Source organism: Cloeon dipterum, chromosome 2, assembly GCF_949628265.1.
Source record: "Cloeon dipterum chromosome 2, ieCloDipt1.1, whole genome shotgun sequence".
Lineage (NCBI taxonomy): Eukaryota > Metazoa > Arthropoda > Insecta > Ephemeroptera > Baetidae > Cloeon > Cloeon dipterum.
In genome coordinates, this window is record NC_088787.1 from 33,746,144 (window position 1) to 33,770,388 (window position 24,245).

A 24,245-nucleotide genomic window follows, 5' to 3' on the forward strand; every position below is an offset into this window, starting at 1 on the left:
AACGATTTCCACGTATATGTATGACGAGAAAACAAACAAACAGCAACAACAATGCTCGCGAACAAAGCGAAATCGGGCGTCGTTAAAACGGACGACTTGCATTGCATCGGGGACAAGGAAAGCAGAAAAGAGCAGCCATCTTCAACGCTGGTGATATTAATGCACTTTTGCCTTTCCTCCGGCTGTGCGTTTGCTGTTTGCTAAATTGCATTCTTCTATCTCATCAAACAAACTGAACAGAATATTTTTTGCACGCAGCTAAGGAGGATTTGCAAATATTTGCTAGAAGGAAATATTGAGAGGAAATCATATAGAGAGCTCTGTTTGATCCAGTACTACTACTAGATTGAATGTAAATATCTAGGTTTTTTTTTAAGAAAATGAGAATATTAAATAGATATAGACTTCAAGTCCAATTTAAATATAAAACTATGATTATAAAATAAATGATGTTCTGTATTTTGATTTAAAAGTTAAAGAATTTTATCAGGTGAATATAGGTCAAAAACATTTTGTAGGATTTCTTTAATTAAACTACTGCAAAATAAAATTGAAGCTAAGATTCGATAAAGAGAAACCGCATTTAGTTGACTCATATCTATTAGTGAAATTCATCAAGTCGATATCTTCTTAATGATCAGCGGACCCAAAGTTAGCGCAGTGAGAAACTGGCACGTGCGGCGCTCGAAGTCGAAACTAAAGGAGCCATTATGTATGGTTGTCGGTGCCACTGATTGGCACCACTAGATCGGTTCTACGGCTGACTCGACCATTTGGTTTGAACTGTTCTCATCAAGGCCAATCGCACCTTGACCTATTGAAAGCAGAGGTGGGTTTAATACCGTTGCCATTGGGAGGACGCGCAAAATTAGCTTAAATTACTCTGATCTGAATGTTTTCAAATTATTGTAGTGAAAGAGAGGCTGGTTTTAAAGCAATTCGAAACATTATTAAAAACATAAAATCTAGACTGGTAAACTGCACTTAAATGAAATTAAAGGAGAAGTTCATCTCCATGCTAACTCCTGTAGCACAGTTGAGAATTGGAATTGGAAGCCCGCATTTTTAGTTTTAATTTAAAACATCTTTTGCTATCATAATTACGGTTGGAGACACCTGGTCATATCACTTTTAACTCGACTTCCACGAAGAAAAATTACCTCGTTTTAAATACACTTTTTTAATACATTAATATGCATACATGGATACACACATTTTCGAGTTCCAAAAGCATTTGAAGGCAGAAAGAGTATCATTTGCACAGGAGTGCTTCCGTCTTGCTGCTTACGAAGCGAAGGAGGTGTGCGAATTAATTTCAAGAGATTAGGCCTGTCCCCTTTTCGTAATTATCGACCGCGCTTGGTGGGTACCGCTCTCTGTGTTTAAATAATTCGGGCCGGCCTGGCTCTCTCTATTAAGGCAGCGAGCGGGAAAACATTGGCCCCGGCCGAATTTGCATACTAAGACCAGCTCTTCGCTTCGCTTTGACTCGGCCTCCGAAGAAGAAGAGGCGGCACTTTTATCGCTCGATCTTGTTTGTGCTCTCGTCGCTCGCTACTGCCACTTGAAAGGCGGATAATTAAATTTCAGCACGGCCAGAAACGGTCTCGTTCTCGTTCTCTCTCTCTCGCTCCGCTATTATTATTGATGATTATCTTTATTTTTAGTCCAGACCTGCATGCTCGCATAGTCTGTTTATTTATTGAGCGAGTGGCCTGATCCGCGCGTCTAATTACATTTGCATGGTAATACCACGGTCCGTTGATTGTTGTTGACGTTGTGCAAGTCGAGTACGTGCCCTTACAAGAACTTGCACAGCGGCTTAGAGCGGCCGCGCGCTTGATTGGCGGTATTACATGCTATTGTACTCTGCAGAAGATAATGAATAATGAGAATTTAAATTACCACGCTGTTCAAGTCGTTTGCATGAGTAATTTTATTTTAAAACCGCCTTGATGACACGGTTCTAACAATATTTAATTCGATTTTTTTATTGGCGTTCTATTTTCATTACCTCTTTTGCATTTTTTGTAGATGTTGCCATAATTAATTTTAACTTCCAGGGTTTTTTAGTCTTTAGAGAAAAAAGTCTTGCATTCCTTTTTTTTATAATTGTAAGTTGCTGAGATTTTTAATTTCACTACGCAGTGAGTGTTTTTTCATGGCTTTCTTATCGTATTTTTTATCGATTTTAATGTTCGTCTAGACAACGATTTCGGCACGCAGAAAGTCAAATATAATTTAGTATGTATGCGGCTATTCATCATGCTGGAGGAAAATAGCAGATCCATAAAATAAATCGCAACGCAAGAGGAGCATAAAATCTCACCATGAACTGCGCAATCCATATTTCACAATCACCAATTGTATGTACTGAGCGATAAAATCTGAATTTTTGCATTGCCAAAAGTTGACTTTATTACTCGATATTTTAGCCAAAATCGCGTCAAGTGCCTCGTAAATTTCAATACTTTATATTTGGAGCGGCCATAAAATAACCCTTCCAAATTGTTTCGAATTTTAAACAGATCGACTCTATATACAGAGTCCAAACCCTGATAAAATCCCTTTTACCCTCAATTCAAACGGAAGCAATTTCTACCCTCTGATATGCGTCCTTTTAAAATCCGTACAGATGAGGCCGAGGATTTGTCTTCTTAAAAATCAGGGAAACCCGCAGAGAAAAAGCTGCAGCCGCCCCTGGATTTGATGGCAAAATACGCTGAAGCAGCTACTCTGGCGGAATGCTCCCTTCCGATTTATTCAAGATTTTTTACTTCATCAGTTCTTGGCGCGTCTGCAAAGTGCGTCTGGCGCTGAAGACAGGGAAGCCGGATGACACGGAAACAAAGGGCGCGAATTGGGTCACGTGAAGGATAATTTGATTCGCAGACGGAAAATGCAATAACAGCAGCAGCGCCGCATGCACAATCCGGGTCGAACGGGGGGGTGTGTGTGCAGAGCAGAGCAGGGTGACTCGATTTTCATCCCTCTCTCACTCTGTTCGCTCTCGGGGCCGCATTTAATCTGGCGCAGAGGACGGAGGAGAGTGATCACTCCAACTAATGAACAGAACGAATGAAAATGAATGCAAAGACCAGCGCTTTAATGAAGCAGACAATGCCGCCGATGAATTATAAAGTGCTCCCAACAGGGCTGCCGCCATCGTCCTCTCTCGCAGACACACGCGAAATAATGCGGAATAATCCCTCGTCATTGTCGTCCTCAGCCAGACTCGAAAATTGTTAATTCGGTCTATTAAATTCTGCTCCGCTTGCCATTGTTCCAACGAGCATATTACTTTGGAACATTAATTAGAACTCCTTGAAATTTTGATAAAATTGTTGCTTTCAAATGAAGATTTAAAGGGCATGAACGTTGAGAGTGATATTATGTAAGAATATCCAAAGGACCTGGCGTTGAAAATTTCAGAATTGGCAACAGCAAATGGACAAAAACAGCGGCCAGTGCATTGTGACGTCATCATTGTTTAGATCAAAATGTTCCAGCATTTACTAGATCGTTCGAATGTTTCTTAGGTTTCATTTTGTCATATCCTATTTGCTATCAGCATCTTGACATTGATGATGCCCACGATTTGCGGGCTCTTACTTTGTCCATGCTCCTATTCACTAACGCAAAATATTAACTTTGAGATGTATATTTTATGAAAGAAACATATTCACCACCACCTTGCCAGTTTGGAAATTTCGCTTCTGACGCTTTTGCAGCTCTTGCGTCAAATAATGAACACGTGCAGGAAAATCGGAAACCGCACCCCGCAGACAGGCGTGGAAAGAATTATATTTGCTCGCGCGCGGCAGCCTCCCATAAAAGAGAGATGATGATGGAGCGGCAGAGCGAAAGTGTCTGTGCCAACGAGACATGCGGGCCCGCCTGGAAATTTCACTGGCGAGATATGTTCTATTTATTCGACAGACGGCGGCGCAAAAAGGCACGAATCCGTCCGTTCGTCGTCGACTGATATGAAATCGACAGTCGCAATTGCGTCGCTCGCAGACCGAAAATATACCAGTCAGAGTCGCAGTCTCGCCAGATCGAAGGCTTTCAAGCCCAAGCAGTGAAATGGAAAATATTATTAATAGTTGGGGCTTACCTTCCCAAAGAGGGATTTTTTTTAACCTCTCACGAATCACGTAATTCATAAAATAAGATTACAATTTTAATCCGAAAATTAGACGATCGACTTTTAACGCATTTTACTATTGTCGTAATTAATTTTGTTCACAAAACGTAAGGAACGTTTTTGTTCTTTTTATATCCATTTAATTCACAGTTTTTGAACATCTAAACGTCTAAAACGTAACAGAAATAGACGAACATTTATTTCACACCAAAATATGCATGCATTTTATATAGGATTACATTCTGCTGTGGAGAATTGAAGAGAATTAATTACACGTGTATTGTGCTTGATTATATGATATAGAAAAAAATATTGACTTTTTCCATTGCTTCAAAAAGTGCGTACAGATTTGATGGAGTCAAGCGTGAGCCGCTGGGGATCGATCTAGGGCCAGTGGGGTGGCGTTGACTCTCGGGCCGTTTTTCTCATTAGCGCCAACAGGCAGTGTGTTTCACAATATACTACACCGCACCACTCTCTCATTACACGCACTCACTCACTCGTCCGCCCGCCCGCCCGCCCGCGCGCTCTCGCCGGCCGGCTGGGCAAACAAAGGAATCTGCAATAATAATTACACCTCTCCGCGTCGCCCCCGACGCGTGCAGTCAATCGCATGATTCATCACTTTTCGCGTTCGCCATCTGTAAAAGCATCACGATCCCCATCTCTCTCGCTCTCTCTTTCTCTCTCGGCGCGGCTCGCACAGAAAATAGCTCGCCTCGGCAATTTCTTGCCCGGCACCCAAAGCTTTTTTCGATGCCAGCCAGTGAATCACCATCATCTTTTCTCCTCTTTTTTGTACTTAGCCCGCGTCCACGCTTTCCGCAACCAACACACATACACACGCACGGCCAGGGTCCAAATTGCACGTTTAAAACCATTTCTGGCCTCGGAACAGTCACTCCATCCGGAATCCAGATAAATTGGTCTTGGTGCTGACAACTGGGAGAAATGCCAAAAAATCAAATTTAGCGAGCGCAAATGATGTTGAAGCTTAGGTTTACGTCGATGCATGATTAGTCATATTCCATTCAGCATTATTTTAGCATAAAAACGAATTAAAAAGGAAGTAAAAAGTGTTACACAGGGCCTTGCTTTAATTTTTCCTCGCCTGTTCCCGGTGCGAGCCGTGCAGTTTGGGAGCTAAAAACTCACGCATGCCCCCGCAAAAGCGTCTGCTGCGCCCGAGGCGCGCGCATGAATTAAATTATTATTATACGCACCTAATCCGCACGCGGTCATTTCCAGCGCTTTCCTCTCCCACGAAAAACAGCGCTCTTCTCGGAATTCGTTTTCGTTTTGCAGTATGAAGTAGTGTTTATTTTTGTAATCTCGCTTGTTTTCGCAGCCGCTTTTCGAGTGTTACCGATGTGTTTGCATTGTAAAAGTGCTTAAATTAAATCTGGATGCGTTGCACGATTTTATTCAACGTTTCCTAGTTTAATCTCTGACAGAGTAGCTCAGAAATTTGCAAAAGAAAGGCGATGTTTAATTTGATTTTGCTTTGCAGAGCAGCTAGAGCGAAGTCATTGCAGACATACACTCTTGCGAAATAATGGGATTCTACGAAATTCCCTCGATTAATTTGTATCTGAAGTCATTTATGAATACCAAACGTCAATAAACGTCTAATGAGCAAATCACGGCAAATCGATATCAAACATTCCGTTCAATGGACTTCAATTAAAGTTTTTATTATTGAAAGTGTGAACTGAACTGAAATGACATAATAGAACTAGTTAAAACTAGTTTTCTCTTTTCCAGGAAAGAAAATTAATTTAATCAATCATCAATTCAAATTGGAAGTTAAATTGAGCTATTTGTAACTTTTCCTAGGAACATGAATTCATATCTGGCAGCTATTCTCAAAATAATTCGCATCAATATTTTGGCACATACGTTTTGGATTGATTCAGAATTAATATATGCTTCAATTACTCCATTCACATCCAAATTTAATCAGTTGCCGATGGGAAATTAGACCGCAATTCAACTGGCGGCAACGCGAGGAAGAGTATCAGAGATAAAAGCAGCGATTTGCCTCATGCAAATGCGATTGGAATTGGCGAATGCCTTTTTAACCCGCGTGCGATCAGGGCCAAGAAAGTTTCGCCATCGCCGCACCGTTACCAAAGTACGTAATTGGGTAATAGAAGAAAAAGAGGGAGGTAATGGACACGTGTATGTTTGATTTTATCGGTGCTCTTGAGGCCAATCGCCAGAAAAGTGTGATTCACAACCGCACGGCAAGCAATCAAATAAATGGATTGTGCAAAGTTAGAGCCGCGAAAAAGCACTGCAATCGTGAACGTATTAATACTGGCACGAAGTTTGGTAGAAAGCAGAAAAGGGGCAAAAAAATCGCTACCGTTAGCTTTGCGGTTAAGCCAATATAGGCTCTGAATTCTGGATAGATAATTGAGAATGTGGAATCAACTGGTTACATTTTTTAAAATAAAATAATAACTTGAGAGGACATAAAGATGGCGAAACGGAGATTGGTATGGAGACGCCATGTTGCTCTCTCCAGGTACCAAAGTATACATATACAGCTCCACACGCTGGTCCTATGACGTTGCTAAATTATTTTGGGAGAAATATTAGCGAAAGCAACACTGTGTTTTTTCAGTTTTGGTTACACCATTCACTAGTTGACAGACTTCATGAGTTGAGTTAATTCACCAGAGAAACTGTTCTCAAACAAGTCAGCTTTATTAGTTGGTGCACCCTGGGAGATGCCATCTTGACGGTGTTTCAAAGGCATCTTGATTAAACGTCATTAGCGCTGGAAAACACTTTCATTTTCATCATTTGATCCAATAATAGAATCTCATTTAGAATCAAAGTATTTGCTCCGCCAGCTAATAAAGCTGGGGAGAAGTTTATTTTTGAAACTATGTGTAAGTATATGCTGCCTTCCAGCCAGTCAGCTCTTAATTGGCACTTAGGTTAATTCAAAAGTTCACTCGAGCGTCGCGAGTTGACAGTTGGATGATCAATAAGGGCGCATTTCTCTCAAGCACAGGCACCTTTTGAGATGAAGTATCAATAACGAGAGGCAATCAATCTGTTGCGTAATTTAATTGGCACTATGCGTTCGCTGAAGAAGTTTGCTCTTTTAGCCTGGAACAAAGCGTGTAATTCAGACGCGCGCGAGCGGCTAATGATGATGCAGTGCGTGTTGCCGTCTGGAGAACGTCTCTTTTGCATTAGGCCACTGCTTAATTGCGTTAATAGGCGACGGTGGACCCGACTCACTCTCTCTCGCAAGATGTCTTAATGCATCAACAATTACGCCGCCCGCTCCGACTGGAATAATTTTTCCTCGTTTGCAACGCAGGCCAAGTCGCTCTAACGGGCTGCATAATTAGTCTGGCTCGTTTAGGTTAATTACTCGGAAAAACATGTTTTGTTGGTCGGGTAGAATTCTGTTCGATTGAAGGGCTTTCATACAATAATGATTTAAAAGCTTTGTACTAACAATGATAATGCAGTTAATTGATAATCGAATTTCAAGCTGCAAAAAATTGCTCTTGATTTTACCAAACAGTGTGCCGCATTGACAGATAAAAAAAAAGGAAAAAATTAATATGTATGCTCTTTGTGGATATTTTCATCGAAGATTTGATAAACTGAGGATGTGCGCAGACGGAAACAAATCTACTGCTTGTTACTTCCTATTTTTTTTTTAAACTTGCGTGAGTGGTTTATAAAAAGACATCTTAATTTTTTCGCCTCCTATAATATGTCACAATTCATAAATTTCCATTTAATTGTTTATAATTCATTTGAATAGCAAACACAGTAAATGTTGGAAAAGTCAAATTTCCACCTAATCATATTAACGAATTGTTATATAGGTACAGAAAAATGTCTCCAGTCATTAAATTATGTTTGCTAACAGAGGATTACCATTTTACATACAACTGACCGGGTAAAATAAATTTTTGCCTCCATCACATCGGCTATTTTTCTTTTTCATTAACCTGAAGCATCAAATATAAATTCTTCTTTGATATTTCTGAGTAATTTTCGCCTCGCAATTTCGCCATCGATTACGTGGAAATTAGGAGCGAGTGCGAAAGACCTGGTGTGGCGGAGTGCACCCCCGCATCCACGGCTCCGTGCTCGCTGTCAAAAGATGGCAATCTGCTTATCAGCAGGAGGCTTTGCTCCGCGACCTTTCTGCCAGTTCGAGTCAGCGTCTGCTGTTGATAATTGGAGTGCATCTCTAATTTGCTGCCGAGATTATTGCCCTGGGAGACGAAATTGGCTTGCCGCGCGTATCGGAAGGCGATTACGATTAATTGAAACCCGAGAGAGCGTGTGGCATGTGCCGTGTTGTATGTATACAAAACGGCGAGGATTAAGCCCCCGGACTTAGGTGCGCAAACATCTTTGCTCATGCAAAAGCCAGTTAACTGTTTAAAAGCAGCGAATTAATTTTTAGCACCGCGTGAAGAGTCAAAATTTATGCGCGCGTTGTGTGTTGCTGCCGGGGAGTAATTAGGCCAACCCCGAGATTACGAGCTTAATAACTTGAGATTATAACTCCTCTGGAGGGTCCCGCGCGTGCGATACACTGCTCCAAGGCCGCGGCGTTCAATTTGTTTCCACAAAGATGCCGCCGGAAGACATCGATTTTACCAGCTTTTGCACGCACTTGACGCCAGCACAAAGAAACAAACGCAGCAATTTATTGCGCTTCAAGCACGCCATTACGACGTAAAAAAACTAGTAAATAAACGTTCCGGCGATAAATAAATGGGGCAGCAGCTCCGACAGGTTTCCTTTTCATATCTGCTCTGCGCGTTGCAAGCCCCCATATCCAATGTTCTCGAGTGTCGGATTTCAATAACAGCAAATAATGATCCGACTGAAATGGTGGAAAACACACTGCTCGCTGCATGTTCTAAAGGTAAACTTGAGCTTTTTGTGTGACCTTTGAAGCAGGAATGCTGGTTGGAAATACACCACAAAAAAGTCTATGCCTTTATGCGTCGATTCAAAATAGCAAAAAAAGACGATACCCTTCTTCCAATTGCATTTTGCCTTAGGGAAACATCATTACTGATCCTGCAAAACGGTTTAACTTTAGAACTAGTAATCTTTGTTGAGTATTTTTTGTTAAGTCTCTGAATGGAACATAAAGTGATCAAGAGAAATAATTTTTAGATCTTTCCAACCATCTTATAAGCACCTAAAAACCAATTAATAGTTTTCCAAAATTATCTGATGAGCAACATTTTTTTCGCAAGGCATTACATAATTATTCTTTGAAGGTTCATTTCCCTTGTTGCGAATTAGAAAGTATGTATAATATTTAGGAGCTGGAGCGTTTTAAATTTCATGGAAATGGCCAATGGAGGCAGTGTGTCGGCTCCAGGCGGCGGCGCGGCTCTCCAAAGCAAGCAAAAGTGTATCCATTTGGCTGGCTGGTGCCGAGGGCTGCTTTCAGCCCGAATTATTGCCCTGCGCCTGTATGTATAATCACGGCTGAAACAAAAGTTTGCGCGCGCGAGCCCTCGGCGGGTGCGCCGGCACACTGCTAATCAACAATTCGGTTTGTGCCTCTGCTTTTGCTTTTTATGAGATTAATTTTTCGTCGACTCCAAGTTGCCACCGCTGCGGGCCGAAGTTGCTGCCGGTTGAAATCGCGCTCGCAGACATAATAATATGGCGCACGGGCCAACTTTTTTGTCAACTCTTAACTTTCGCCGGACTCGATTTATGCATGCTCTTTGACGGGCGAGCGACGGCTCTGAGTGCCGTCGCATTTGCAAATGAATCCTCATTCTGTCAACAAGCTGGAGTTCTTTTTTTTCTAGAGTATCAAATTTATGATGGTGGAATCCGTTACTTTTGATGCTTTTGCGATTTAAAAGTTATAAGAGCGGTATAAAATATAATTTCTATCTGTTTGGCTGAAGATGAAATTGATTCAATAGAAAACTTCGCCTGCAGTTCTACAATTCCTCCTTGTTAGATCTCACAGCATGTTGCCACTCCATTGGGATCAAAATTAAAATGTCGCAGGACTAATCGAATGGAATATTTCCCGCCATAACATCGACTGTGAGAACTCTCTCCACGTGATTGGTTCTCATCACGGCGCGCAAATTGCCAATATTAACATTAATTGCATTTCCGACTCGCCACACAATGAAACCCCTTTGGTATGCAATTAGCAACACGTGTGCGGCTTGCCGTTGAACGCGAACGCCGAGCATGCAGTAGCTATGGTGGGTGAGCTTGCTTTTTAAGGCGATGGTTATTATTGCAAGGCGAACTGTGATTGCTGCAAATAATTCTAAGGATTCAACCTCGATACATTTTCTAGGAAACTTATTATATCCAAAACGCAATTTAATACTAGTAAAGCTATAGAAAATAAATTAAATTACGGAGATCTATTTTCTATTTTTGATTACCTTCTATAAAGCCTTAGAAAATTGAACCGGATAAAAAAACTAGATATATTCACTATGTTAATCGAGAAATGAAGTTCCCTCACTGGCGAAATACGGGTCGGAAATTCAAGAGGATTTCTCCGAAGTTAGGTATTTCATTCAACTTTTTAAAAATATTTGTTGATTTTTAAGTAGCTCTAAATTCTGTTTGAAATTTCGCTCAAACCTTGATTTTGATTTAAGATCATATATTAATCTCTACAGCATCGTTCCGCTTTTTCCGTATTTGCTCAAATCAGGAAATTTTCGTTCATTAAACAAGCCCTTACTTGGATATTTTCAAAGGGCAACAGCCCTACCTTTAGAATTCGCTGTGGGTAAAAATAATTGCGGCTGTGGCTGAATAATTCATCTCCTTCGCTGGCTGCTCTCATTGCAATTTCTTCGCTCCGGCGCGGCGGCTCTGGCTCGCCAAATTGCCACACACATACACAACTCAAACACACGGAGCACAGTGTACATTGTGTGTGCACTTGAAGCGAGAATGAAATCTGCGGCCGTAAAAAAGGCTTGGAGAGGCGGCTGCCGGCGCTTACACTGCCAAACAAACATACACACAGCCCCCGCCTCCACCACCGTTGTTGGCTGCCCAAATAAATAAAAGCCATGGAGGCAGTGGCGGCGGCGGCAGCGGCAGCGGTGTGGCAAACACTTTCTGAAGAAAGAAAAAAAACCTCGAGCCGAGAGCATTTCTCATTTTTTGCGGCCGGTGCGTAACAAGCCAGCCGACCGACCGTTGTAAGGGATATTTGGTGCGCGCGCTATTGTTAATTCTGCAAGAGGACGGCCGCCTCATCATCGTTTACTCGGCCGGGCTTATCTGAAAGGGCCGAGGAGGGTTTTTCCTCGTCAAATAATAAAGTGCAGGCACGGCCGGTTCGAACGGAGCTGCGGAATCTTAAACGAGCGAGTGATCGGAGCTCGCAGCCGCCTCTGCGGTGGTACAGAGATAAGTTTGCCAAAAAGCGCCGGATGTCAACTTATCGTGGACGTGGAATGAGCTCAGAAAATCGTGAGATTAAGATTTTGGCCGCCTGTGATAGAAATTGCAGAAATAAAAAATAAAACTATTTAAGCAAAATGTAAAAAGCAGTGCCTTCAAAAACTATTTTATTTTAGCAACTAAAACTTACAAAATCTTTTCTAAATTTTTAAATTCAAATAAATGTATTGTTAATTTAATTAATTTTTTGACATTTTTTCTTAAGCAAGTTTTTGGATAAAATATAAACAAATTAAATTTATGTTAAAAATACTGAGGCATTGAAATATATCCAATCACAATAAATATTTGCTAAACCGTTTCAATGCATCTTTTAAATAAATTTACTTTTAATTTCCTATTCCAATCTGACTTCCATGATTTTCCTCTTAACTGCATTATTTCAAAATGAAAGATTAAATATTCCTTATTAAGTGGAAAGTTTTACAATTATAGTTCTGAATGTTTAATTTCAAGCATTGAAAACTGAAGTAAAATTGATTCTTGTAAAGGAACTGAAGAAAAATTATTATTAAAAATCATAACAACAATTATTTTACTGTGACATACTTGTTTCAAAAGCACTTCAAATGGTATCTTTCCATATTTCCACGTCTTATTGAAATATGACAATTTTGATTAAATCTGAAAGCGCCCCAAACTTGTGCTCTATTAGCAGCACATGAGCTCTAAAAGCTGTGCTTCAATAACAAATTTCTAAGCGCGAGTCAAAATCATGAACGGACAGACTCAAGACCAGGCTGATACTCCGTGCGCTACAAAGGCGGCAGAAGGGAAAACACTTGATACAGAGTAATTATTACTCGGCGCGCGGGTCGTTATGCACACACGCGGCCAGAGTGGTGCTGTTGGCTCGAAACTTGCTTGCTCGCTGTTTAATCGCGCCCGGCGACCCTGTTTATGACGACTCGGCCAGCTAAATAACAGCAGTGGCGGCGAGCAAATTAAAATTCACGCATCGCTAGTTCTTTTTGCGCTCGGTAATGAGTTGTGCGTCGCGAGTGCTCCGCACAGCACTTAAAATTCACAAAGTTGGCGCTGCACGGGCACTTGAAATTTCTGGGTATGTGAAATTTGACTTCTTGTTTTTTCCCAGGAGCTCTTCAAATAATGAAAATGTTTTTTCATCTCTTTAACTGTTTCAACGCATTATTTAAACCATTTTTTCCTAGGAAAGTCAGTTCAAGCAATGCTGTTAATTTTTTGGTATTCCGTAGCAGAATTTACCCTTGTTCCCATTTTTTTTAGTTTTTTTTCTGCTGCTGTGTATACTAAAAACCTGAATTCTTCATCGAAATTATTTGATTTCAGACCTCCAAGCGGCGTTTGATCGATTTGTTCCATCCGATGAGATTGGTGCAAAAACAGCCGGATTTGTCGCAATTTTAATTAAATTTCGCCCCCGCAGCAGAATCGAACAGCACCCGGCCGCGGCCTCCTTTTTATTATTCCTCCAGCAGAAGCAGCAGCTGATGAGCTTTAATTAAACTAATTTTCCGGCGTCGGAGAGAGAAAGGGAGAGCAAAAAGCCGGACGCAAATCTGCATGCTGGCCGCTTTTTACAAGCGATTATCTCCCGGCAACCCCCCTAATCGCCGAGGATAACAATAATGAACTCAATTTGCGAAAAGGGCCTTGAGGAGGCGACGAGATGGAGAAGGAAAAATTGCAAGACGAGAGAGAGAGAGAGAGAGTGCTGCCGGCAAGTGTGGCACGTTGACAAATTTTCCACGGGAAATTCTGACATCTCTGACACGCATGCCAAGTATAATATGTCAGGGAAATGTTCATTTTTCATCCGTTCTCACATAATCTGGCGATATTTTTACACTCGCGCGCGGCTCGAGGCAGCCAGTTGTGAACAACGTCAGGTGCGAAACGAATTATCAACAGGCAGCCGCACTCTCCACGTGCCATCGCATAAATATTTATTGCACTCTGCCGCGGCCGATGCGCTTTGAATTTTTAATTTCACCCCGCTAAATCACCGGCTTTTATCGGCTGGATTTCATTTCACCGACGCTAATGTCACCACCGGAGCAAATAAAACGACTCGTGTTTGTCGCAAAATAATCAACCATTTGCACCACCGGCACACATCACGACCATCAAATTAGTTTTCGCCGAACTTTATAATCCCTTTACTGCGATGGACATGCTCGATTTTATTAAACAGGTGCGGCTGGGGAACCATTTACAGGTGTGCCAGCATGCGATTTTCGGAGTTAAGCGTTTAATTAAACCGATTCTACTTTATGGGTGTTTCAGGGAAGCCAAAAATGTTCATTTTCAGATTTTATAGAACGAATAAGCGATATTTTCAGTTCTGCAAAGCCCTATTAGAATATCTTAAATGTTATCCGCTCACACAGACGCTACTGGAACTTAAAAAATGCAGTATATTTATTTTTTGCTATTCCCAACCCTGTTGGCGCAAATATTTGCAGGTAAATGGCAAAAGTTTTCGACAACCGACTCGGAGACTATATTTTGTAGTGCTACAGGGCCAAACCAAAATCGCGTAGTGCCGGCTTTCCTTTTCCAGCACGGACCTTTCCAGAGGCCAAAGTCACTCAGGCTCACTCCTTTGTTTGCCAAACCAAACTCAATAACAGACCGCCAGAGCTACGAACTCCCTGAAGATGAAGGAAAGCCATTCAAATTTCCCATCAGACCGGCTTTGTGTTGCTGCGAAAAGTCTGGCGGCCTGTGAAAGGAGCATCGAAAATAAGAGGCAATGCGGCGTCTACATATTTTTAGGCCTGAAATAGTCGTGGCTGCTCGGAAAATCACTCCATTCTAATTAGCCGGCTTTGCGCTTTGTGCTGTCGATTCACCCGCCAGATTTGCTTCAAAGGAGCGAGTCTTGCACGCACAATATGTACATTCTGCTCTCTCGCCGCTAATTAATAACATCTTCCGAAAGATTTCTCCTTTTGTGCTAATTGTGTTTGAGCAGCTCTCTCGCAGACGCCACTCACTCTGCTCCACTGCCAGTCTGCTAACCCGCAACGCACGTCACCGACCTGTCATGAATTATTCATCCGCGCGCAACTTCAAAGCGACTGACCTTGCTTATCGCAGCATCGCGCAGGGTTGGCGATCTCGAACGGATTCGTCTCACAGAGTGGATCGAAACTCTTGAATTTTTCGCTGGAAAGGAACTGTTCAAGAGCTAGAAGGGTATATACGATTCTGGGTGAGATGCTAAAAAAAATGGAGCAGTTCTGAGGACGATGAAATTGTTAAATATAATTCTGTTGAGCTCCAATGCGCAAATTGGGCCTCCCAGTTTACTAACAATAAGCTTATTGTTGAATAAAAAAATCTTCAAAAAAAAAACGCAACTTCACTCTAATTGATGAAATGCAGAAATAGAATCTACTTGAAACAGTAATAAGTCCTGGTAGCGAAAAAATTGCGAATTCACAACAACTAAACGCGAAATTCCACTTTGCAAGAAAAGGGCAACAGTCAATTCGACAATAAGTCTTCAAACACGTCTACCAATAACATGGAATGCACGAGCAGTTGCCATCTTTCCTCTCTGATTGTAAATGAACTTGCTTTAGAATTCAGTCATGACAATAATTTCACTGATTATTTGATTTTTAAATTATTCTGTCCTCCTTTACAATAAAATCATAGTTTGAGTTTTGGATCAAATTTATTGTCTGCCCTTCGTAATAATTGTAAGTCTAGAATTAGCAACCCAGGTTATCGCTTTCCTTCCCGGATGCACCACACGATTCGCTACTTTGTGTAAAAATGCTCGCTTACACGCTCGCAATAAACTCGCGCTCGCCACTTTTTGCGCCGCGTGTTTATGCTTCAGTACAGCACGTCGGCCGGCCGGCGAAGAAATAATTCATGTGGTGACAGCGTCGTGCACGTCGTCCTTCTCTTTCTCTCCTGCCAGCCAAGCCAGCCGGCTAGGAAATGGGAGTTTAGCCTTTTTCTCTGCTGCAAAACTTCTCTAAAAAGCTTTTCGCCGCGATTGCGATCGGAAAGAGTGGCCAACAACCTGCTCTCTTCGCGGTGTTGATATGCGCGATTTGTGGTGCTTTTTTGTTCGCACCGACCGACTCTTGAGCTCTTCGTAAGCCTTCCTCGCTTTCCTGTTTATTCTAATAGCATCAACTTGGAGAATGGAATAGCAACCTCTATATGTAACACGAGAAAGAAGATTGTCTCGCAACGTGCGGCAATAATTGGGCCTTTCCTAGCACGTGCCATTTGATACAGAATTATATTTGTGGCTTTCGCGTATGGTACATGGAAAGGCAGAATCGGCTTCCATAAAACTAAAGACGCAAAGGTTTTGGTCATCAGGTTTCATGCTGCATGTGCTGTCACGTGCTTGAACATTTGGAAATTAAAATCTATTCATTGCTTTCGCCTCTTTTTACTGGTTTTTGCACCCTTCCCATTTTGGTTGGTTGAAAAAGATATCTGGGTCAATTTGAATTGTCTAAAACCATTATAAATGTAATATCTTGATTATGAAAATGAACTTGATAAGATATATACATATAAATAAATATTATCCTTAGAAAAAGCTTGATGAAATTAAATATCCAGACATTTTTTCTTCCTGGAAAGAAGGTCAATTAATTAATTCTCCCAGATCTTCGTGCAGCCTGAAGCCCTAGTTCTCGATTGATAAATTATTTTACAACGAAAATTAATGTGTTTTCTCTGTTGATGCACGGAGAAACCATTCAATCATTCAACAATGACTGGAAAGATATTTATTTATTTATTTATATGGGTTGATATGCAAACCCGGGTGACACAGCTGCCAGACGCGTTGCCCGCGTGTTGTGTTCAGGCGCGATTGCGAGCGGCGTTGGGATCAATCAAAGAGGATTCGGCTCGTGTCGGCCGCCGCCAGCATCAGCATCGCCTTCAATTACAAATGTAAACAAGGCCCAGAGAGAGACGGCCGAGGGAGAGGGAAAGGGTGCTGGCGGTGGCAGATTTTCACCGTATTTGCGCGGGCAAACACGCCATTTGGGCAGTGTCCAGCGCGGAAAAATGTGTGCGTGCTTGCCACCGAATGGGTGATTTGGGACAGATGCTTTTTGCGCTGCGCCGGCCGATAAAAGCAAACAATTTGACCGTGTAAGCGATGTGTTCGCCCTCGCGTCTAGACCGTTTTTTTATACACGTACCAGCCATCAACGAAATGGGCCAAAACTGAAAATAGTTGGTCCTCCAGAGCTCTGTGATTGCTGTATATACATTTATTGACTTCAAAGTAACACGTCTAGTTCGTTAACTCGGGAAATGATTTTCCAGTGTAGACTATTAAATTTGTTCTCATAGAGGTAGAGGTCTGAGCCACCCAACTTTTGTCGGCTGCTGGCTAAACCGGCTTAGCCACCTAAATCTCGCGGCTGCGGCGGCTCGCCTAAAATAGGCGGCTGATGGCTCACGGCGTGGCTCGTGGCGCTGAAATACGCTACAAAATTCTTAAATGGGGTGCAAATTCTGAAACGGGGTGAACTGCACCATAGAGGTTGTTATTAAAATTTAAACACTGATAGAAATGAAACAAATATTGCTGGTTTACACGGATTTGAAAACCATAGGATGGCTGAACAATCTTATGTCACATGTTCAGCAAAATTTCCCGGTTTTTTGGGCCTCATCAGGAGTTTTTGCAAAGTAAAATTTATGCCTCACAATCAGTGGTTATTGAAAATGTTTGATTGCATTCATGGCTGGATACAATCATAAAGATAAGGCGAGATGAAATCTTTTAAAAGATTGCCTATTTTCTTATATTTGTTTTCCTGCGCGTGGAATTCTTCACATTTTTCCGGTACAAAAATTACTGAAAATTTGAGGAAATAATTTTGGTCTCTAGATGTCTCGGCATCAGGACAGAAAATAAATAAAAATTTTAAAACTTAAAATAAATAACTTATTTGAGGCAATATTAAATACAAATTCCGGGGATTGTGAGAATTAAATCAACGTTATTCAAACGTGCAACACAGCCTGCCATATTTTTTTATAAGGTTAACCAATTATTTTCGAAATGAAACAGGGCTTTTCCGCAGCAAATTAGTGAGTTTTGATCATTCATGCAATAAATATTTGTTTTTCTTTTGTTGAGTTAAAACTCGAACCACATTGTAAATTACGATGGAGTTGCTCAAATTTTTGCTGAACAAATTTGACTCATCTGCACACATGTTATGTTTATTTTTAAAGCCTGCCTGCCTCTGTTCGGGTGGCAATGAAAATTAATTTGCGCTCGCGAGATAGAGGGAGAGCAGGCAAAACGATGACACGGCTGCGCGCGAGTTATTTAGCCGTGTGTGATATAGTCATAATCACATCTCGTCGAACACAATGCCGCGCTTGGCTGGAGCCTGCCGGAGCTGCATCTGATTGCGCGACGTACACAAAGCCCCGTCGCGCGCTGATTTATGGGTCTATCACACGGAACAATAACACTTTCGACCGGCGGCATTGGCCGCCAGTATAATTGAAATAATATTTATCGGTGCGTAGGCGAGGGCTTTATTAGAAAGCCATCGCCGCCTCGCTGCTGACCGATCTGTATGAATTTTTCGCCTGTGTGTGTTCGTCTGACTAGTCAATTTTTCGCTCTGCACATAATAAAGCGTTGTTTGTCTCGTTATTATCCGTTGTGCCGTATACAAATGGAATATTTGAAATATTGTCGCACAAAGGCTGGAATGTTCATTAATAACCGCCGGCTGGCGACGCGGTAAATGAAAATCGACTCGCGCTCGTGTCTCCGTGCGCGTGAAATGACATACAACTGACAAAATTGATAGCTTGTTTACCGCGCAGGCCACGGTTTTTATCACCATGTCTGTGACAAATTTTTCAGTTGAAATAATGTTTCCATCGAGTTCGCAAGGAAAAGGCGTGAAGGGTTACGTTGTTGGCTGTGTTAAATCTTTATTGACTCTGGTTGTGATTTAGCGGTAATATTTTTCCAAAAAAATTGTATAATATTTATTTTCTGCTGTACAATTTTTTGGGGTTTCCTGATAACTCACACTTGTCCAGTTTTTATGTGAACACCTTCATGGGAATGTAGCGAATTTCTGTAAGTTTTGGTGTAAATAAATATAAAGGGGACAAAAATTTCACTAAGCACTTAAACAGACAAAAATACTTTTGCATCTAACTGCCTGACTATCAATTAAAGAAAAGAAACCAGAATTAACTTTTTGCTATGTATTTAGTAATATTCATTATTATTTTTTAATTAAACTGAACATAATTTAGTTTGCAGAAGCAGTTGGAGTTTCCTGTGTAACACAAATTAGCAGAAAATTTCTCACAATACAAAATCATTCCTTTTATGTTTTCTCTCTGAAAAGTACTTGGAAAACTATTTTGCGGCGAAGCCACAGCCACTCCGCCAACATAAACGCCGTGCAATGATGTTAAACAACCCCTTTCGACACTTTTGCGGTTTTTGCCACGCCTGACATCAAATATCTAACGCTATCTTTTGATGTGTTGCAGCTGTTCGACGACGTGTTTATTTTCGAGCACCCCGCCATCACGAAGCGGTCCCTGACGCCCAGCTTGCTGCATGACGAGCTGCTCACCAGCGAACCGCAGGTAAGAACTTTTCTCCCTCGCTCTCTCTCTCTCTCTCTCTCTCTCTCTCTGTTCGCGTTGAAAGTCGCCCTCTTTGGATTGGAAACCGCCCACGCTGATTCCTATTAAACAAAGCAGCCCGTGTCGCATATTTAGAAGCCTTGCTGGCGAAACGTGATGCTTACGCTTGGAATTTCTTTAGTACCAGCGAGTTTTTAGACTTGACGCACCTAATTTAAATACGTTTTCCCTTCCGTTGGCGCAAAATTAATTAACAAAACGAGCGCATCAAGTGGATGGAACACTTATAAATTAAAATCTTTTTCTTGCGTTCCTACTCATTCAAGAGGCATCAAATATAAACTTTAAAATCTCCCATTCAATACAGGAGAGCACTCAGTATGGATTTTTTTAACATTCATAAATTTCCTCTAGCCCTAATTTGAGAATAAGTACATTAAATTAACTTCAATCAAAAAATTAAATCATTGGTAACGTTAGATTTAGATGATCTATAGTTAAAATTTTTTTATAATTGCATTATAAATATAATTAATTTTATAATTTTCTCTTTTTGCGTACTTAATTTTAAAATCGATCAAGATCAATGCATGCTTAGGTAATGAAGGCCGTAAAAATAAACATGCATTCAGATTAATAAATTATTTCGGAGCTAAATGGTGTTTATTGCTGATTTATCTTATTTTTTTTATATCTGATGAGCCCTTTTAAAGGGAGTCATTAAATTCCTAAGCATCAAGTTTAGAAAAAGGTATGTTCATGATCTAAAAACCCTAAAATATTGTTATTATTTGACGAATTTTTGAAAGCCCAAATCAAGTGGAGTCTATATAGGAGAAAAGCTTGTATCTCGATCTCGAGTACAACTTGCCGGGGGCAAATATGAGAATTTAATTAAAACTCAATTACCCGGCGGCGAGTGGGGAGAGTACGAGAGGCCCTCGAAAGTTGTCTACGTGCTGCGCAAAAATGCGACAGCGTTGCAAAGAATGAAATGAGCCCCGAGTTTCGAGTGTAGAGCAAACGGAGTCGACGACGATGATGGGACAGGGGCCTTTTTGGTGTCGCATTTTCAGGGCGCCGATCGCCGGCCGGCCACGACTAGCGTGTTTCGCGCATTCCCGACTACAGCTCCGACTCAATTACTCGACCGCGCGCGTAATTAAATCCGGCGGCCGTCACGCATAAATCAACGGCCTCGTGGATGGATGGACGGCGCTGAATAAAGCAGGCTGCAATTATTTCCAAGTACCTGCCTTGCAGTGAGCTGAATGGCTCGAGCAGGCAGGGGGGTAGGCCACCACCCGGAAAATGCTTTCACTCTATTCAAAATTCTAACGGGCCTGCAGCTCATTGAGGGTGCACCCTAATTTATTTGCTTTCTTAATTAAAAATGTTAGAAAAGTAATAAGAAGATTGTTTTTGTTCAGACTGGGAGAAACTTTAGGAGAAGTTTTTCAGAAGTATCAAACGTTTCAAATTTTCCGATTTTATTTTATTCCTTCATTCACATTTAGTCCCTATTTTTTTTTTAAATTTCAAAGTCCCTTTCAAATATAAATTTAGCATCATTTTATTTACATCTAAAAGAAAAACCGTAATAAATTGCTTAATTTTAAAAATTTCCATGATAATTTTTATGCTTTTTCCGAGAATTTTCCGCATTTTGCGCAGTTCAATTTAAAAACTTTACTTCTGTAATTACCGGCTGCACAAAATCGAGAAGCGACCCGTTCCTTCATTTCCTCATTTTCCACCACCGCAGACAAACAATGAAGCGAATTTGCCCAGGCAGCAGCGAAGTGCAAAACAGAAGCGCGCTACGCAAACACAGTCGAGCTTTTTTGCGCCTGACAGCCGTTTCAATTAATTAATAGCGGTTCGGCTGCACACATTAACGTCCGTCGCATGAAATAAACAAGGCCCATTCTCTCGCTCGCTCTCTCTCTCTCTCTCTCTCTCTCTCTCTCTCTCTCTCTCTCTCTCGCGAGAGAGCGAACGATAATGTTCAGTGCGAACAAGATTTGCCGCTTGCGTGCGTGCGGCGCGCGTTTTTGCCGGCGGAGGCGGCATGTGTTGCAGACACAACGCGTGTCTTCCGCCGCTCGGCAAGAAACGGGCAATATTTCGTGCGCTCCCAGCATCGCGAGGGTGCCGGGGCCCGGCCGGTGGGGTGACGCATGGACCAACAACTCGATATTCTCCCCCGAAGACCGAATTGCCACCGCGGCACAAATAACATTCGAAATTAGTTTAACGGACGAGTCGCTCGCACGGGGGAGCGGCAGCTAATAATAAATATAAGCGACGGGCAATTGCAAATAATAGCAGGAGATGCCTTCTCAGCAGGCACGGACTGGATCAAAAATTTGTATTTCCAGGGTTGAAAAAATCTGGATTCAAGATTAAAATTTGGTTCTTTGAATTTTTATGTTTAAAATAAAAATTATTGTTTGAAATTTAATCACGATTCAAGGGATGATCGTCGCAGTCGCTTCTCCTGTCTATTTTATGGAAATTGGTATCAGGATTCGCTTGAATTAAATTTGTGCACATCTTACTTAGAAGCACTTAAGACACTTACGGTAACGCTATAACTACGCGATTATTCATCAAGTAAATTAAAAATTTATTTTCATGCTTGGAATTTATTTTTTTAAGTTAACAGTTCAATTGAATAAAAACATTTAATTATTTTATTAAATAATGGAAATAATGTTAAGTAATAAATTGAATTAATTAATAAAAATAAAATTAAGTTCAAACTGAAAATATTATTGTGAGAGTTATTTAATAATATCTTTAGACTAAAATATGTGACGTTGAGTTTTAGTGCTAACGCTTTGTTTGTAAATAACAATTAGTTTCATTCAGCAAATTTGCATAGCGACAACCTAATTTGGAATAGCTCCCGGTGGGCAGTCCGCGCCTGTTGCCGCGCGCAGAGTGCGAAATGAAAGGCTCCCCCTGCCCTGGTAAACGGTGCGAGCCGCCCCCGTGCGTGCAGTTGCGACAGGCGAAATGCGCTCGAAGTCGGCCGCCGCGGGTGTGCAATGTAATGATCGTACTGCGAGAGCAAGAACTGCCAGATTGTCGCAGCAGGCAAATAATTTGAATATTTCATTTGGCACCCGCTTGCTCGCGAGCTCTTTGTGATTTACCTGGCGAATTCGCCGCGCGGCGGCCAATCAAGTATTCATAAGCGCCGGGCAGAATTTGTATTTTCGTCCCTTTTTTGCGAGTTCGCAATTAGCCCGATGGAGAGGAACGTCTCGTCGCCGATTCCGTTTGAAACCGAGGTGTCGACGGCGCAAAAAGCGGTCTTTGCGTCAAAGGCCTTTTGTTCTGAATTAATCCTCGAATAGTGGCGACTTTTGCCGAAGTCCTTTTTGCGTCTCTGCACGTGAACGCCGCTCCAATTCCAAAAGGATTATATATTTTCCCTTCGCACACGGACGGACGAAATTACCATTTTAAAAAGTAATTTGAAACACTGCCCGAGGCCAAAAATTTTACTCATCATAAATGTCTTTGTTGTTTCAAGCCCCGAAATTGCTCCACCCTTTGACCTTCTTCAACACGAACCCTTATCCTGCTGAAAGTCGTTGGCAGAGTAATCCAGAAAGACACGTCGTTTAATCCGCGTACGCGCCGGCCAACGTTATTTTCGCTGATGAAGACGCACGGCAGCGGCCGAGAGAGAGAGAGAGGAAGAAAGTTTTCCAATTGATCGCGCCAATTGACGAGAGAGGTTTTTCGATGGCCAGTCTCTCGACCCAACTCGGCTCATGTTTTCTCAATTATCCGCCGCAAGCCTGTTGACCCGAGAGAGAAATAAAATAAAGGCAGCCGCTCTTTTAATAATTCCGCATCTCGCTATTTAATCAACCACCGGCAGCGGATTAATTGGATTCCACCGCGTTGCATTTACCTTTTTTCATCAATCTGGCCGCATATTTTTAATCCTCACAGGTTGCCGGCAATAATAATAATGCGCTATCCGCGGAAAAATGAATAACCTATGCTGAGTCAACTGATCAATATTACATTCAAAAGCTTTCAGTTCAAATTGCGTCCCGTTCAAAGGTAGCACGACCTCGTGGAGCGGAATGCAAATTTTATTATAATTTTACAGGAAAATATGTCTCGCGCATGAAAAACATTGTTATTCTTTCATTAACAACAACATACCTGCAGAAAAAAAATGCAAATGAATTTCAAATTAATTAAAATCTCGTCTAACAAACACTCAGTCTCTGTTCATAGTAGTTTGCAGTTTTTGCCCTTCAGTTTGAAAGTAAATTATTTACCATGAATAAATTAAGGAAGTCACTTTTATGTTTTTATTTGAACAGACTGGAATATTTAGCACGAGCTAAAATATTGACACAACGCTTTGCATAGCGCCGCAGATTACATTTTATCGACAGAGCAAAGCGGCGCTGCGAAACCCAATTACGTCGCGAGTGCATTCATATTCCCTTTGTGCATTGGAATGCAGGCGCACAGAGAGGACTCACGTGGCCGGAAGGCGAAATTGAATCGAGCCAGAGTTGGTCGGATGCAAAATTTATGCACACGTGCGTTGTAATCGGTGAAAAACGTTGGCTAACGAACCAACTTCTCCGCGGCTCGAGCACTGGGATTATAATGCGGTGGCACACATTCACTGCTGCTCCTGTGCCTGGTTTGTTCGCAACTTTTGCATCGCAAGTTGGACTGTCGCGCGGCGGAATAGTTAATTTAAGTTTGGTGCATCTTCCGCCGTATTGCAATATTGCCGCAGGAGCTCCCCTCTATTTTAATTTCAGCAACTTTATTGCGAAATAACTGCCGAGTCTTTTGATACTCCGGCAGACGGCTATATGTGTGTGTGTAATGCTTATTGCTCACGTTCTGCGAAATACGAGATAAACAACACTTGCTAGCTTGCTGCTTGTGTGTCGACTCGTGCTTCGAAGCGAACTTTCATCTTGCACTGGCTATAACGGCATTGCTCAATGATGCT

General features: G+C 41.6%; 1 protein-coding gene across 1 annotated transcript in view; it reads left to right on the forward strand.

Moving 5' to 3' along the window:
• The window catches only part of LOC135937785 (furin-like protease 1, isoforms 1/1-X/2), a 226,365-nt gene that overhangs the window by 151,334 nt on the left and 50,786 nt on the right, over positions 1–24,245 (forward strand). Inside the window, exon 2 of the mRNA XM_065481024.1 lies at positions 19,139–19,237. Coding sequence (XP_065337096.1) covers positions 19,139–19,237 — 99 coding nt within the window. The remainder of the gene's footprint in view (positions 1–19,138; positions 19,238–24,245) is intronic.